The sequence below is a fragment of the Pyricularia oryzae genome, chromosome 5, assembly GCF_000002495.2.
Source record: "Pyricularia oryzae 70-15 chromosome 5, whole genome shotgun sequence".
Taxonomy (NCBI): domain Eukaryota; kingdom Fungi; phylum Ascomycota; class Sordariomycetes; order Magnaporthales; family Pyriculariaceae; genus Pyricularia; species Pyricularia oryzae.
The window spans coordinates 2,517,575-2,534,387 of NC_017852.1; the positions used below are offsets into that span (position 1 = coordinate 2,517,575).

Sequence of the window (16,813 nt, forward strand, 5' to 3'; positions counted from 1 at the left end):
GTCGGCGCAGACAGGAAATAGATCATTTTCTCTTGTCATTGACGAGACCAGCCAAGACACGTCGCCCTTGCGTTGCTCTGGCCCCATCGTATACACTTCCATAGTGGGAAGGCTATTGTAAGACAAGCAACGAAGGCGGATTGAGCCTACTTGTCCACCGGATCCGACGAGGCATTGTCTGAAAATTGAAGCTCACATTCCTGTCTGATGAAGGGAGTTAATTGTCATTGTAGTCAAGATGACTTTCTATTCACCCTAACCCTATGTATGTTTTTGTTCGAATCTGGCCTAGACTAGACTAGGTCTAGTTCTGGTAAGCAATTGCCACCCAAGATCACCTACCCTGTATCTGGGAACGTTGGGCCTCTCCACCGCGTTCTGCCGACGCGCCACGGCTAATTGATGTGCCCATCGCATCGTCACAAGCCGTTTCAATCCACCAGAATTGCGCGCCAATTGTTGTTGAAGAATAGACGATCCTTTTCGCTACTTTTATTTCCTCTAATCGCTCTGCAGCTTCACTCGATAAGCTGTTGTCAACAATCCACGATGACCGACGCCACAGCCGCTGGTGCCGCCGGTGCGTCGAATGAACCCCCTGCGACCATTCCATACTATGAGAAATCAAAACAGCACCTCAAGGAGCTTTTGCAGAAGAAGAGACTTCTAGAGAAGCAGCTGGTATGACGCGCTGCCAAATTTCCACTTAGTAGGCGACAAACTAATACTTTCGTTGTCAGGCTGCTCGAGAAGATGCCATATACCAACGAGAAACTGAATACCTCGACAACACCCCGCAAGGAAATATCATCACAGGCTTCGATAACTATACAAAAGGCATCACGGGCGCTGCTGCACAGAGGCGCAAGACGGGGCTGACAGAGACAAATCGTGTCTTCTCGAGGAGCTCCGTCAGCTACAATCCTAATCATCCGGTAGGCTTGGAATCACTGCCCGTCGGCGCCTGAAGGCCAGAAGAGCCTCTCATATCAGTGGAGGAAATGTTAGGAACTTAACTGATCGTCATCTTCTTGACTGCACAGGAAGCGCAAACACCCGGATCGATAAACTCCAACCCAGCTTCACATGCACCCACACCCTCGGCATCCTCAGTCAAGGACATGGCCTCGAACCAGCCGACCCCGACATCAGCCACGGCACCCAAGTTGGGTACCAGCAAGAGCAAGAAAAAGACTAGTGCGTCTGCCGCTGCATCTGCCGCTGCAGGACCTGAAGAGAGCGAGACGGATGGGAAGGAGCCCAAGAAGGTCAGGACTCACTTTGGCGCTGTGAAGAAGTCATGATTATATTGGTTTCCTGCATCGAACATTTCCCAGGCAGGACTGTGTCTCGTTTCATGGGGAAAGTGGCATTTTGCTTCTTGTTCACATCTTTTTTTGTCTGTTTATACCTAGATAATAGCGCGGCGTTGGGATACCCTGAAAGAATTTACATGAACCGAAAACGACTGATTGTAATGCGGAGAATCGTTACGATATTCGAACGACAAATCGCTCGGTAGAACATTGGTCTTACCAGACAGACTATCGAGAAGGAGTAGGTTCGATGCGGCCGTTGCAACCTAGAATGAAACAAACGTTGAGCATCTCACGCGCCGGGCCGATGCACTCACAAGCAATGCTTCCCTCCAAGCAACGCAGGTTCCGCTCAAGCTTTCTATGCTTTAGTGCGGGGTGCTTGGGTGTCAGGGGTCTCTTCCGTGCACCCGAAGGGCCACATACACATCAGTTTGACAAGACCTAGCAGCTCAATAGTATTACTTAGCTGCTGATTTCGAATCAGAAAGCCAATGTTGCCAAATTCACTTATTCTACCTATACAGCAAGCAGGCAATTGTGGGAAACGGTTGTCTTTCGTATCTTGATCATGTGGGTCTGTCTTTGATTGCTAGGGAATGTGTTTAATGATTAACTGCCAAGGTGCCGCCTACCTGACTGAATTATACACCAAGACAGGCACGCACATAGCTTCTCCATAGCCCGAGCTACCCCAACAATTCCCCATCGGTTTCGTGGAAGCTTGAAACTCTAATCCAATCGTCAGTCATCTCATCCTTGAATAGGACCGCAATCTGTCACCATCCAATTCCACCATAGGCAGGTGGTTTGCAAGTCCCCTCCTCCAAGCGGAACAGGCCACACGGAACCCCAACTCTAACCTAGACCAGACTAGAGCTGGTTCAACTGCCACCAATATTTCATGTCCCTGCTCCGCCGCTTCAGCTATAGCTTACTCAAGAGCTGTGCAAATTGCCCTGCCACTGTTCATCACACTCGAGCTAGTTTCAACCAATTGGCTCTTCTCAGACTATATTCGTCGTCCTCAAGGCCAAGTCCTCAGCAGCCTTCAAACAAATTTGAGGCGACAGCGCCGGAGATTTGTAGCAGTCAAGACACAATGACTGTCGTTGCCACGAAATTCACCCCGGAGGTGCTCCTCTCTGCCCCGCGAAGGTCCGTCGGGTCGCCGAATTGCAAGGGAGAAAAGATCCTGTTTACGGTAAGCTTAACATTCTACATTGTGTATTTATATATATACAGATCCGTCAAATTAGCTAGCCATAATTATTACGAGTCGCTCATCACAAATTCCCAGGTCTCTTCCTACTCATTCAGTGACCACCGCAAGACCTCGAGTATCCGGGTCCTGGACGTAAAATCAGGGCAGTCGACGGTCTTGTTTGAGGATTCTACGTTTAGCGAACCCACGTGGGTTAGCGAGCATGAGTTCATTTTTATCAGAAGTGGCGACAATGGAACGTCCACCCTGATGCTCAGCAGCGTCAAGCACCCAAACAAGAGGCCCAAGGAGATATTCACCACCAGGGGCAGCATCTCCAGCCTCAAGGTGAAGCCGCTCTCGAAATCTGCTGTACTGTTGGCTTGCGCCGCCCTGGCGACACCCGATGGCAAGATGTACAACGCAGAAAAGGATGACGCCAAGGTGCATCACACCGGCAAGGTCTACACGGAGCTATTTGTGCGTCACTGGGACTCTTACATCACCAAGAACAAGAATGCCATCTGGTTTGGCAGGCTAAATTGGAGCTCACAATCTTCCGCCGATGACTTCAGCGCCTCGTTGGCCCTAGATGGTTCGGGTTTGACAAACGTCCTGGCAGGATCCGGGTTGGAAAGCCCTGTGCCGCCCTTTGGCGGAAGTGGTGACTTTGACATCTCTCCTCATGGTATTGCTTTCGTCGCTCGTGATTTGGACGTAAACCCGGCAACGCACACCAAGTCGAGCGTCTACTTTGTTCCCGTGGACTTCAACTCCACACAAAGCCCCGCACCGTCCTCCGCCCCAAAGGCCATCCCAACCCCCGGCTTGCAGGGCTACAGTGCTGGGCCTGCTTTCGGCCCAGACGGCAAGTCGCTCGCCTTTACCCGCATGCGCCACATTCAATACGAGAGCGACAAGCCACGCCTCATGCTCGCCAAGGACGTTGTCGGCGACACGGGCGCCGATGCACAAGAGTTCTTCGCCACGGAGGATGGAGAAGGCGGATGGGACCTGCGTCCAGAGGGCCCAATCTGGAGTGCCGATGGCAAGGAGCTCTACGTGGTCGCCGAGGACGCCGGCTACGGCAAGCTCTTCAAGTTCCCGTCCGACCCCGAGAAGACCAAGATGCAGAAGCTGGGCGGCGACGGTGTCCCCGAGGCCCTCACCTCGACAGGTACCGTAAGCGACGTCAAGGTATTGACAAACGAGGATGGCAGCAGCCGGCTCTTTGTCAGCTCCAGTTCGATGGTCGACAGCTCCTACTTCAACATCCTCGACCCTTCCACGGCCAAATCGGAGCTTGTGTCGTCTCTATCCAAGAACGGCAAGGTGTTTGGCCTCTCCCGGTCGCAGCTCGACGGTATTTGGTTCCAGGGTGCGGGCGACTACAAGTGCCACGCGCAGGTGGTGCGCCCATCGGACTTTGACAGCAACAAACGCTACCCGCTCGCTTTCCTGATCCATGGTGGTCCACAGGGAGCGTGGAACGACAGCTGGAGCACCAGGTGGTCCCCGGCTATTTTTGCCGAGCAGGGCTACGTGGTTGTGGCGCCGAACCCGACGGGATCGACCGGCTACGGAATGGCCCTGCAGGACGGCATCAAGAACGAATGGGGAGGCCGTCCGTACAACGACCTCGTCAAGTGCTTCGAATACATAGCCGCCAACATGCCCTACGTCGACATGGACCGCGCCGTGGCTCTGGGTGCCTCTTATGGAGGCTTCATGATTAGTATGTCTTTTTTTTTCTGTTTTGATCTGGTTCCGATGATCTTTGTTGAGCTGACATGATTGCAACCCAATCATAGACTGGATTCAGGGGCACCCACTTGGGCGCAAGTTCAAGGCCCTCGTCTGCCACGACGGCGTCTTTAGCACGCTGAACCAATACGCCTCGGAGGAGTTGTTCTTCCCGCTCCACGACTTTGGGGGCACGCTCTGGGAGAACCGCGAGGGATATGAGAAGTGGGATCCCGCCAAGTTCACTGGCGAATGGGCGACACCACAGCTCGTACGTCCTCCTCTCGTGATAGAAAGGTCCTTACACAAGACATGTTTTGCTAATTTCACCGTAAAAGATCATCCACAACGAGCTCGACTATCGCCTGACCATTGGGGAGGGCCTGTCGGCTTTCAACGTACTGCAGAGCAGAGGCGTTCCGAGCCGGTTTTTGATGTTCCCTGACGAGAACCACGTGAGTTGATATACCATCATAATCCAGAAAATCCGATACGAGGACCACACTAACTAATACTGCTTCGAAGTGGGTACTTAAACCAGAAAACTCCCTACTCTGGCACCAAGAAGTCCTTGGATGGATAAACAAGTACAGCGGTGTGGACGACTCTGACTTGGCCGAAAAAGCTTCAGACCTAAAGATTTGAGGACTGCCACCAACTTGGTTTATTTTGGACAATCCTGGGACTTAGATTGTAGGATGGTTGATACATAGCTCGCTCGAATCCCAGATATTTAAATCTTGCTGAATGCCAGATTAGCGTAGTCTGGTCATCATATTGTCGCAAAGTGCAATCCCTTTCATTACACCCGCTTGGACTTTCTGAGATACATTCCCGGAACATCCTTGATTGTCCATAGACGTTCCCAAATATCCGACCAGTCGGTATCCTGTCTAAATATCGGCATTCCATGTATATCTGTAGTCGCCAAATCACCTAGCGCCTCCATCAGTTGCTTCTTGTCCACCGGACTTAGGTTTTTCATGGAAAATTTGAGGAACTCGGCTATGAATTCATGTTCGCTTTGCTCGTCGGGACATTTCTCATACGCCCACTGTGCCTCGCAGCAGATCTTGGCAAGATTTGCTTGTGGGCTGGGCCGTTTCCGTCTCTTCGAACTGGGCAAGTGATTTAATACGTTGTCCGTATCTGACGCTGCGGCGGTGCGCTTTTCTACACCTATGGTCTTGCCGGTGGTTCCGGTGGTTCTGGTTCCAGGACTCTTCCTCCCGGCTTGTGGGTGAGACTTGATCGGCGCAATGGGAGAGGTCTTCTGAAAGGTGCTAACCGCCAAAACCATTTCAGATTTCTCGACAGGGGGCTGTGACCGTGGACGGAGATTGTAATGAAATTTTAAGATCGGTTGTTCCAGCGGCTGGGTCTCGGCAGTGTATATGTCCCCGGGCTCGGTTTCTGGCCTCGACAGTTTGTCGACGACTTTTCTGGGTACAGTGGCACTAGTCCTTCTCTTGGAAGTCTTCCGCGTCTGGTCTTCTAGCGCCCGCATTTCCTCCTTCAGCCTACGTAATTCTCCAGATAGATCTAGCAAGGTCTTGTTCTGCCGCATGATCTTTTCCTCTGCATCTTGCTGTAATAGATTCAGTCCTATGTCTTGGAAATGTTGTGAAACTAAGTATCACTCACAAGTCGCTCTTGCACTTTTGTTTCCAATAGTGCTTCGAAATTCTTCTTGTCGACACACGAGCAGACAGCTTCGTTGAGATGCTGTAGCTCATTTCCGGACAAGTTGAGGCGTTCGTCAAGCCTGGTGACTTCGCTCTTCAGCCTCTCGTCTCTCGCATAGATGCCATCCGCCTTTGCGTGAGCTTGGGCAAGCTCCTCGATGTCGGCGGCGCACTTTTGAGTTCGTCTGAGAACTTCTTCAACATGATCCTTGTGCCGCTTTTGTCGATCATCCAAGGTCTTTTCCAGGTTGTCCAAGCGACAATTCGTTCTCTCCTCCAGCTCGTCGAACCTGCGCTTCTGCTTTTCCTGTGAGAGGCGCAAGTCTTGAAACAAATAAAAGACCAAGGCTGCAATCGACCGACTTGAATGGGCAGCGGTGTCATCCCGCTGCGTTTCGTGCAGTGATATCGGCGGGGTTTCGCAGTCAAGACGTGGGAGGTCGACAAGCCCTACGGCCGAAGACGTGGGAAGTATTTGTTTCATCTGGCTAGACATGCCGAGGAGCGTTTGCGTGAGGGTTGCTGGTGAAAGTAGGTCACACGGTGGAGTCGTATGGTTTCTCGTAAGTGAGCGAAATCAGGACAATGACAAGATAAAACACCCAAGACTAAAAGCAGACCTGCAATGAGCAAGCCTTAGTTTCGTGTCATGGAAGTCATATTCAGTCGCGGGGCAGAGAGGAGGCTTGAAGCACGCAGTGCAAAAATGGGCAGGAACGACTGTCTGCTGGACACAACATGTGAATATGTTCCTGCCAGATCCGAAGTCCACGCGATAAAGCTGAAACCAATGACCTCAAAGCACAAACCAAACCGTACCAAACCCGATCCAGAAGCTGGGAATAGGGGTGCCCGGTGTCAGCTTCTTATCATTCCACAACGCACTTTCAACAGGCTGCGTAACGATTAATAGATAATCATGTTGATATTGGTAAATAAAAACTACCTACCATTCAAGCCTTCAGGTGCGAAATCCACCACACTGGGTTGCTACCTAACTGCCTGGGCAACTCAGCCTGGAAGAGCTATTCAATTATTAAGTACGGGTATCCCTAACGCCACGCTATACCTATTTAATTACTTCAAGTAAGCAAAACAAAGAGAGGCATCACGGAAGTGCCCGTATGCAGTATAAAACACAACGCTGATGAAGTTGCCATAACCCACATGCCCCATGAAGCCCACCCTGTATGTAGTAATTCAGGGACTGGGGAACTGAATCATAACCAATCGTCATTCGCTGGCAGTCGAGTCTTCCTCAACCTTCACTTCAATATCCATCTGATCATCTTGCGGCTTGGAAGCTTCGATCGTATAGCTGAGTATGGTGTGATCCATGAAATGCAAGAGCAGCCGCCACCGAGCGACAGTATCGTAGGGTCGGCTCTTGCTGTATCCTCGACCAAAAAGGCTCTCCCCCGGACTGGTGGCGGCCGTAGCCGAGGGACTCGGTGGGAAAAGGTGAAGGCCCCTTGCACCTGGTTGCGGTACGCGGGATACGGCCATGCCCACCATCCAGACCATGGACTCCGCATGCGTATCTTCATCAGTTCGTGGAAGAATCCACTCTGTGCGGAAACCATGTCGAAACTCTCCGCCGCCCCGGGCCTTTGTTAAGCGAATCAACCCAACACGCCCACAGCAAGATCCTACCACCACCAAGCTCAGCTCAGGTATACAGTGTAACATGCAAATACGTTGTGAATACTGCATATCTGATAAGTGTGGGATCGTTTTTAATGGTATACTTGGCAGCAATTTGCGACAGAGCACATCAGTCTTCTCGGTATCGAGGTTGTGAAGCTCGACATCCGTATCCGTGGTACGAAGAATCGAGAATCGCCTGACGACGCTTGCTGAGAGAAGGCCTCGACACCGCGTGGCTGGGGTGTTTTGGCCATCCTTGCCGTCTGTAACGAGCGGTGAAGTCAGTAATCTAGGTTGCCGCATATGGAGAGCCTTGCACACGAAAATATGGCGGTACAAGCGAGACGAGGATGCAAAGCAGACGTCCAATCGTATAGCCGACGATGCTAAAACTGCAAATGGCTACCCGTTGCAGTGAACTTCGGAAACTCGGCGCCGTTAATACTTACAATAAACGGTCTCAGCATGCTGCTTCCTGGATATGCTGCATAGGACGCTGTTGAGGAAGCGGCAAGGCCTCAAATTTTCGTGCTGGTAGACCAAGGCAGAGCTTGGGACTATGGTCATGGCGGCCTGGAAGGGATCCGATTCGATGTTTATAGGCTTCAATTTGTCCCTCTCCTGGTTGTCCTCACAAAACACGCGCCCGAGTTTGTACCAGCGACTGTCCCTCATACGGATCGTCTCTTTGATAACGTCTCGGGCTAGTGGGCTGTGAACTTTCTCGCAGGCGTCCGGAAACACATCCGGCATTCGAAAGGGGACATCCTCCCTAATCTGAGTCCGTCGCAAGGTTTGAATCCCGGTGGGCAGATCACGACCCGCATTTCTTGGTATTTTGGCGACACCAGCAGTGAGTTCTAGCACATGACGGCCTCCCACGTCACTGAATCCATCTATGTCTTCTCGATTAAGTCCTGTGAACTGAGTAGCCGTTTCCACCTCCTGGAAGAGCTCATCTGGGAGTGTCATGACCCCCCAGCCTATTGGATGCCTGATACCAAGTCAGCAGGATATATCACGCCGAGGTTCTAATCACAGTTATTTGAGTTAGTGGTAGAGTCATTGAAAAAGGCCCAGGCTTACCTCGTAGGCCTACCGGCTCCAATGGGGTAGAGACAGATATTGGGGGCCCCCAAGGCCCAGATGTCAAATATCCAGCAGTGCCCTGCAGTATCGACTGCCACGATCTTGTCACCCTCCCCGTTCTCGTCATCCAAAAAGGATATGCTGGGGATATTAGCCTGGTTTTCGGGTCGGGTGTGCAGTATAATCCTCCAGTCCCGTGTTCTTTGTCTGAGGTGAGACTCGAGCTGGTGCGCATCGAGACCAAGGCCTCCCAGCTTGGGTGGATTACACCGCTCATGCTTCGGGGGCATTTGCTGCTCCGTCCCTGATCCTTTAAGTAGGGAGAGCGCAAACACCGTCACTTCGTGTGTGTTGCTGCTGACTGCAATGAGGCGAGACTTTGCGTGTACAGCCAAGCCCCATGCAGACTTGCCGACACCACGGTGGAAGAACTCGTATGGTGGCTGAGCCGCTACCACATTCTTGCCTGATGAGCGCCGGGCAGCATGCTCAATTGCTTCTGCAATTTGGTGCGTGTAGTAGCCAACGACATCACCGTCGTCAAATGCGGCGAGCAAGACCTCGGAGTCACCGAGCATGCCGGTGATCATGTTGTTGACCTGATGCGGCATTGGCACGCTTATGTGTCCCCGAGTTATGGCCGCGACCGGACATGGCGTCGGCTTCAAGCATAGCAGCGGAGCTCTGCGTAGCACCTGCGGTGCATTTTCTGGGCTGTAGACATGTATAACTCCCAGGTACGCAACGAAATAAAGCTAGACAGACAGATGTGGTAAACATCATGTTAGCCGAAGCATAAGCGCAGCTACATCGTGCGAGAAAAAACAAAACAAAAAAAAGCTGATGCCGAATCGAAGATGAAGCAAGGCAACCTACGTTGTAGACTTGCGACAGAGCAGTCAGGTTGGTGCGCAGGCGCGCGAATCGAGTTGATCCGCGCGTCGGGCTCGAAGCAGCTCCCGAATCGAACGCATAGCCAGCCTGCCCTGCGAAGATCTCATCCTCGAATTCATCCTCGTCGCTGTCGGAGCCCTGCCAGGACTCTTCAGTTAATGTGGTTGTCACGCTTGGGGGCGGGGCATGGGATGCGTGTTGGTCGCTGCCCGATCCGAATCGATTTGCCGGGCTCTGGACGCCCACCACGGGATTGACATAGACGGCGTCGAAACACCTCAAGCCAGCCTGGTCCATTGTTATAATTCCATGAACAATTCAGACTGGCGGCGCAGCATATCCGGGATGGCGCTCTAGAGTTGAACGACGAGGCATATGGGTTGAGGGAATGTGGGGCAGCGACAACTCTGACGTCGGGTTGCGCAAGGTTGTACTGTATTTAGGTTCGCCCAGCTGGTAGGAGCGAGGAGCTGTTGGTGGTCCGTCCGTTCTCAGCTTTCAACCACGGGTCAGTTGGTTCTTGGTGCTTTTAATCCAGCATTTTAACACACGCCTTGAGACGCCTCAATACCCAACTGCAGCCGCCTGCTTGCAAAAGCCAAACACACATCTGTCGCACTGTGTCCCCTATGCTTACCGGTAGAACAGCCAGCCCCTCATCCTTGACTCTGCTGGTAGAAGCAGCTTGGCAAAAGGAGGCGGCCGGTACTAGCTCAGACTCGTCCAAGTCAAGTGCAACGCCGTTATCAACCAACTGGCCATTTAATTACCGACAGTCGCTAATAATGAGATGGTCACAAAAACTAAAACCATTTGGAGAGATTGAGGTGGATTTGAGAGAATACGGTTATGAGGTGAATAAATACATAATTGAGCAATTATAGTCTTCTCATGCACACACATTGTCATGCATATTGCTGCGGCGGTCCAGTAATTCAGACATTCGATCTCAGTCTAGAACTAGATTAGAAGGGAGCAGATTATCTAGGTATACTAGCGATCAGTCGGTCTTGGCTTCGGCTTTCTCAGTCACCTTTTTATCCTTGACAGCTTCTTTGCTTTCTTCCTCTTCCTCGCTATCTTCATCCTCGTCATCCTCTTCCTCCTCGTCCTCTTCGGGTTCTTCCTTGATGGCCAGCTCTTTCTCAACAGCCTTGATCTCCTCTGCCGAGGCTGGGCTGACCACTGATCCGCGGTGCGTTGTCACGGGCGGATCAATATCTGTTGGCTTCCATGCGGTGCTCGTTGGGCTTTGAATTGTGTTCCGCAGCGCCTCGACCGACGATGTATCCTCTCCACTGCCCTTCCACGCTCCAGATGTCGGCGACTGCAGTCCAGCTGCCGTCTTCACCGTAGTGCTGCTCGGTTCCGGGACATCGAGGGGCGCTGGCGACTTCACCATATCCTTTTTGTCCTCTGATTTCGCAGACACCCCCTGCTCCTTTGCTGCTGGCGCCACGCCAGCCTGGTCTGCATCCTCTTTTTTGACCGGCCCAGTGTTGCCCTTTCCGTAAACCTTGTCCCGCAGGCTCTGGAGCTGTACTTTCTTGGCCTTGGCGGCCGCTTCTTCGGCAATGCTGCGAATAGGAAGGGCTGCAGCGGCAGCGGCAGCGGCGGAAGACCCAGTGGTCTTGGCGACTGCAGGTGCAGACGAGGAAGCTGCTGATGCCGGCGGCAGCGGTGGCGCCGCTGGGGCGACAGCTGGTTTCGAGGCTGTCGTTGCGGTGCTGGCGGCGGTCGGGGCGGCGACGGCAGGGCCCTTCTTCATGACGGGAGGGAGCTTCTGGGCTTCGCTAATGGATGGCTGGGTGAATTCGTCGTAGTAGATGGTAACGTGCTGTTTGAGCTCGCCGTACTCGTTCCACTCCTCGATCTCGACCAGGTCCTAGCAGAATGGTAGCATCGTTCAGGCTTTAAGTCCCGTTTAATACAGTGGGAAGAGAGTAGCAGCGCAGCAGCTTTCGACTCACACCTAGAACCAAGCCCATCTGCACGAGCGCGGGCAGCTTCCTCTGGCGACCCGACTCGTCCTTGCCAGCTCTGCGACCCCAGAGCATGCGTGCCTTCTCATCGGTGGCAAGGTCGAGGGCCTTGAAGGGAACCCGGTTGGCACGCAGGATGGTTTCGAGGCGCGAGGTAGCCGTGACAATATGCGAGCTGCCCGCTGTCAGCGAGGTGTATATGTAGAGGGCCGGGTCGGTAGAGTACGACGCTTTGGCCGGTTCTCCGGTCGAAGCCATGATGTGCGCGTTTTGTTGATCTATATCGTTCAGTCTATGCGTGCCTGAAGAAAGGCCTTATTTCGCTGTGTTCATCACTGATTTGCTGTTGTGTCAGAGCTCTCAAGATAGAATGCAGATGTGCTTGAAAGGAACCGTTTGATCGCTCTGGGCCGCAGCGTCAATTCGGGGCTTGGCACTTGTCTGGCGGAGCGGGGTTGGTTGAACGAAGGTTTGGAGGGGCACCCCAAAGTCGGATGGCCTCAGACCTAAGAGCGACTTTAGTCTCGGCGGCACCAGATGTTCCAGAGTTAGATGGAGTTCAGGGTGGTTGGCGTGCGTTGGTTTGCGACTTTATTTTTATCTGGAAATCGAACAAGGACAGTCGACCAGAACTCGATCTCAATCCCGGCAGGTCATTGCATTGCTCTTCAACCGACCTTCAGAAGCTCTGAAAATCACCTTTATGGACGAGCCCCTGACCAGCCCCGTGATCAATCCATGTCAGTGGTATCAGGCCTCGGAAGAGCCAGCACGCTCAATCAATCAAGGAATGCAAAGCAGACGGCTCCCGATGATAGTTGCCAAGTGGCGTCTAGCACCAGTATGTTATTATTAGAGAATGATGTTGCAGTTGTTGTTCGAAGCCAGGCTGACGGCCAAATTGCAATGTGGTAGCTATAGCTGGATGCAGCTCAGTAGCTTTGGTCAAGTGTAGCCTAAACAACCATGCAGCACAATGATTGGCACATCGGCATGCAACCACTATATTTTACGCCGGTATGAAAGAGAGACAAATGCAGCACCCTACCGGTAGTTACCAGACCCTTGGGAACTCGAGACCAGCTTGCCAACAATGTGAGTATATTAGTCGCACAATCCAGGGCACGCGGGTGGACTTTTGTTAACGTCTTATGTCTTGCGTTGGTTGAGCTGGAATTGTTTTCGTCACAAACCAACCCTACCTAGACCTAGCTCGAAATCTCCACAACTTTGGCATCCATGGCAGGCTTGGCAGCCCGTCTGGTCTGGGCTGCTCCTGTCAATATAACATCATTTACTTCCTGGTAAAACACTCACCCAGCGACCTTGTCATTGCGACATGATTAATGAGCGCTGGGGAGCCCAGACCTGGGCATTGCGAATTGTCGCAAAATGTAAATGAGCGACTTACTATGTAGAAATGACGAGGGGATCATGTGGAGGCATCAATATGAGAGTATTGCAACCGGTGGGGCTTGATTTTGCTGGAGATAACGCCCCCATCTTTGCTTCTGGATTGGCAAATTTGGTGGAAATATGACATCTCCGAGCAGCATGGGGTGCCCTGATTACATACTACCATAGACAAGGTTAGCAGCAAGCCATACCCATGTTCCTTGCGCAACTCAGGAGGAGGCTCCCGAAAACAAGGAGCTGTAATTATTCCTACCTAGGTACATCTACGTACCTACATAGGTAATTGCATAGGACCCTTTGAGACTTCAAAGGTTGGAATGACCTATCGAATTCTAGGCGTTGACCAGACGACATTGTTACTTGTAAATCCAACCCGTTGCCAGATGACAACCAACAGCAAAAAAACCACACACGCATCGGCCAATAACAAAACCTCTCCCTGCGAGAGTAGATTAGGTAGAATAAATTTGCCCAGACTTTTCTCCTTGAACTCTCGTCACTTGGCCTCCCTCCGGAAGTTGTATCTATCTGATCGGTTCCTGAAAATCCGGGACCCAAGCCGGCTGTCCACCCAGATTGCAACGGCAATGTCCAGGAGTTGTTTAAATTTAAAGTACCAGTAATTACATACTCCTACTACCGTAGCAATGTTAATATTAAATTTCTCCATTGCGCGGGGTTTCCAGGGTCCACTTGCCTTATTCCCAGTGTGCTCTTCTCAATTAGTCGTGCTCTTAATTAGTGTGATTATCGTCGTCAAAAAGAAGGGATTCAATATAAAAATCTTTTTGTTGGGGACCGCGCATTTTCCCTTTATCGAGGAACAGCGGAATTTTGGTTTCTGCATCTTGTTGCAAACCCCCCAAGTGCTTCAAGCCTCGCGGGAGCGACAGCGTCGAGGGTGCTAGGGTTGGGTATCGCAGCTACCACGGAGACCAAAAGGCCGATACAAAGGGAGGAAGGGAATTACATGCTTATTTAAATGATTGAGTCACAGTAAAAGACTGAGAAAATACAAGAGAGTAAAGTATTGGAAATTATGACTATGTAAATTTTTGAGGTAAATACAGTGTGATTGCCAAGATAAATTCTTGCAGCTCTAGTTTTCCAGCGTCCAGCCTTTATATTCGTGAATAATCCTATTTATAAGTCTACTTTTGCTCGAGTGTCATTGTTCAAGTATAAATATATGCTTATGTATGTACTTGTCTGTTTATATGCTAGAAATGTACCCTATTTTTTGATTACCAAGGCGATATTGTGTATGTATGTACGACTAAGGAGGCGCTACCTTAGTTTTCTTTGTAACTGCGCGGAGCATTTCTATACCTAGGTCGGAGGTAAGGTACCTAAGGTACCCAGGTAAGTCAAGGTTCCTTCTCACTTCCCTGTCGCCAAGTTTTGAGGGCGAAAACAAAACAAAACAAAACAAAAAAAAAGGAAGAGATGACCTGGTCGGCCTCCCAAGAACTAGGTAGCCCTTTGCACATTGGCAATTTTTTACATCCAGTCATGTGGCTACTGTACGAAAATCAGAATTTTGACTTGGTACCATATAGTTAATTCGATCGCCTAACCTGAATCAGTTCCGACAGATGTTTGTGCATAGCAATACAGTCGAGTCGCATCGCCGTCAGTCTTGCGAAATACTACTTGGACGTGCTGGTGAATGTCTTGATCAAATGACACTGAACTAATCTGAACTTTGGGCCGGCTGCACAATAGTCTGAATGAAGAAATGTGACAGAGTTTTGGCAGCCACTTGCTTCTGAGTTGCTGCAAGGTACAAGGCACGGGGGCCTCGGGGCCCACTTAGCCCCCTTGATCTTGGTCAGGAACTGTACCTGGCAGTGCCGAGGGGCCAAGGACTAGAGCTCCGCAAAGCTGCGGCGGAATGGAGTTGGACAAAACGTCGATCCCCATCAGCCCCACTAATTTACCCGAAGATTCCTTGCTTAGTGGCCGTTGCTGGCATCAGCGTCGCTGACGATAGAAATACGAGATGGATCCCGCCCACCGCACCTCCTAGGGTTCTGAGGTTTTTTTGTTTTTTTTTTTCCCTCACGCTACTACTCAAAGTCGTCCGCATCTTGCGCTTTACACTCTTTACCCAGCTGTTGAACTCGATTCAGTCGGCCTTACGCTCTCTACCACCACGTTCCTTCGTCTTTGTCAATCTTTCCTGCAGACCTTTGTTTACCAAGGCATAAGCCAATATCTACCAAGTTTTTACGATACTACCGCAGGCTTTACCCCTAGCTATCTGTTCGTATTATCTATCAGCTCGACTCCTAGTCCTGGCACAGCCTTCCACGCAGGAACAGACCAGCAGCTTCGCAAGAACCATCCTCCTCAAACTCCACAAACAGAACAAGATGCTCGCTTCAAGCCTGTTCTACGGTGTTCTGGCCGCTGTTGCCACCGCCGTCACCGCCCAGACCACCGAAGGGCTCAGCACGACGACCTCGACAAGCACCATGACCAGGACCGTCACCATCACCCAGTGCAACCCGTCAATTACCAACTGCCCTGGCCGCAACACCAGCAGCACCACCGCCGCTGCCCCGACCACCATCGTGTCGAGCGCCAACTTGACCTCGGCCATGCCCACCCCGTCCAAGAACTCGACTGGCTACGTCCAGCCGACCCTGTCGCCCAAGACCTCGACCGCCGGTGTGGTTCTGCCATCAACCGCCCCTCAGCCACCCGTCGCTACCGTGCCTCCTACTGCTGCCGGTACCTCCGTCTTTGTGCAGAGCGGCCTCATGCTCGGTGTTCTTGGTGCCGGTATTGCCATCCTGGCATAAGCACCCAGCACGGCTGGCTCTCTTGACCTCGACCGGATTCTTGCTACGGGGCGCACCTGGCGCGCAAACCCACCCGAAGTTGATGCGGGATGCAGTTTTTCTCCTGTCGGGATAGCTGACCAATCTTGCGCACTTCGCTTCAATTCTTTTGCTTACTTCACTTCTTCCAAAGATACCCACCATTTGTCAAAACACTGGTATTGTCTTGTGTCTAATTTAATTCATTAGGGGATGTTTGACGTTTGTGGTTAATTTGGCGGTCAATCGTCTACTTTTTTTCTTGAAATTTCTCTTCTACTTTGTTCCATCTTTTTTTGTTTGATGGCATTTGAATGGAGCGGGTTAAACTTCTCTCATTTTCCTTTCTTGCTTTGTCGACGGTCGTCTTCATTATAAGATATCCTGCCTAGCATGATGTCTCACGTTGGTCTCCTTTCGGTTGGCCATCGGTCCGGTGGTCGGGGGCTTGGTGTATCCTGCGCATTGGATCTGTATCGAGAGATATAGTTTTGAACACATTTGGGCGGAGAATAGCCGGCAAATTCAAGCCTAACATCTGAACGTCTCATGACAAACCCCTTGACAGTCCCAACTTGCGCTCCTCCTTGGCTGATGATGATACGCATTCCCGTTACTGCTTTACTCGAAAAAAAGTGCTGCCGAAAGCCTCCTTGCCGTTTTCGGTCAAAGCGCCGTTCCCCTACTTGCTTATGAGTTAAGGGGTCTCGGCCTGGAAAGCACGCAAAAGAAACTTCCCACTAAGCTTGCTGATCTTTTATTTTTATTTTATCTTTCTTCTTTTTTTTCCCTTCGCGCTGGCGTCTATTCTGTAGCGCAATCCACAAGTCCCAGCGAAACCCCAGGGCCGCCTTCTTTTGCAACCAGACGCGCGTCCACTACACGCTCTACTGATCCAGTTCATCCAACCTTTCCTTTTTTTTTTTGTTCGTATTTGCACCGGGCCCTTTCAAGATTCCTCCCCTAAAATGCACAAGTGCCGTCTCACAAAACAAGGCCATTGCAGTTACCG

General features: G+C 51.4%; 6 protein-coding genes across 6 annotated transcripts; 3 read left to right on the forward strand and 3 right to left on the reverse strand.

Annotated features, from left to right (window-relative positions):
- Positions 1-549: 549 nt before the first annotated feature.
- On the forward strand, positions 550-1,304 carry MGG_00544 (uncharacterized protein; the record flags this gene model as incomplete). The annotated part of the gene is made up of 3 exons (XM_003718459.1): positions 550-681; positions 741-935; positions 1,044-1,304. The coding sequence occupies 3 exons, from the start codon at positions 550-552 to the stop codon at positions 1,302-1,304; spliced, it is 588 nt and encodes a 195-aa protein (XP_003718507.1).
- Positions 1,305-2,418: 1,114 nt separating this feature from the next.
- On the forward strand, positions 2,419-4,908 carry MGG_00543 (uncharacterized protein; the record flags this gene model as incomplete). The annotated part of the gene is made up of 5 exons (XM_003718460.1): positions 2,419-2,520; positions 2,617-4,255; positions 4,332-4,534; positions 4,602-4,718; positions 4,789-4,908. The coding sequence occupies 5 exons, from the start codon at positions 2,419-2,421 to the stop codon at positions 4,906-4,908; spliced, it is 2,181 nt and encodes a 726-aa protein (XP_003718508.1).
- A 3-nt stretch (positions 4,909-4,911) lies between these two features.
- Positions 4,912-6,564, reverse strand: MGG_00542 (uncharacterized protein). The gene is made up of 2 exons (XM_003718461.1): positions 5,908-6,564; positions 4,912-5,851 (listed from the first exon to the last, which is right to left on the reverse strand). The coding sequence occupies exons 1-2, from the start codon at positions 6,442-6,444 to the stop codon at positions 5,066-5,068; spliced, it is 1,323 nt and encodes a 440-aa protein (XP_003718509.1). The 5' UTR covers positions 6,445-6,564; the 3' UTR covers positions 4,912-5,065.
- Positions 6,565-6,843: 279 nt separating this feature from the next.
- On the reverse strand, positions 6,844-10,131 carry MGG_00541 (uncharacterized protein). Its single transcript, XM_003718462.1, has 4 exons — positions 9,561-10,131; positions 8,682-9,439; positions 8,045-8,589; positions 6,844-7,858 (listed from the first exon to the last, which is right to left on the reverse strand). The coding sequence occupies exons 1-4, from the start codon at positions 9,873-9,875 to the stop codon at positions 7,182-7,184; spliced, it is 2,295 nt and encodes a 764-aa protein (XP_003718510.1). The 5' UTR covers positions 9,876-10,131; the 3' UTR covers positions 6,844-7,181.
- A 262-nt stretch (positions 10,132-10,393) lies between these two features.
- MGG_00540 (uncharacterized protein) lies at positions 10,394-12,645 on the reverse strand. The gene is made up of 2 exons (XM_003718463.1): positions 11,549-12,645; positions 10,394-11,463 (listed from the first exon to the last, which is right to left on the reverse strand). Exons 1-2 carry the CDS (start codon positions 11,816-11,818, stop codon positions 10,579-10,581), a joined length of 1,155 nt encoding a protein of 384 aa, XP_003718511.1. The 5' UTR covers positions 11,819-12,645; the 3' UTR covers positions 10,394-10,578.
- A 2,368-nt stretch (positions 12,646-15,013) lies between these two features.
- On the forward strand, positions 15,014-16,105 carry MGG_00539 (uncharacterized protein). Its single transcript, XM_003718464.1, has one exon. It carries the CDS (start codon positions 15,352-15,354, stop codon positions 15,781-15,783), a length of 432 nt encoding a protein of 143 aa, XP_003718512.1. The 5' UTR covers positions 15,014-15,351; the 3' UTR covers positions 15,784-16,105.
- Positions 16,106-16,813: the final 708 nt, after the last annotated feature.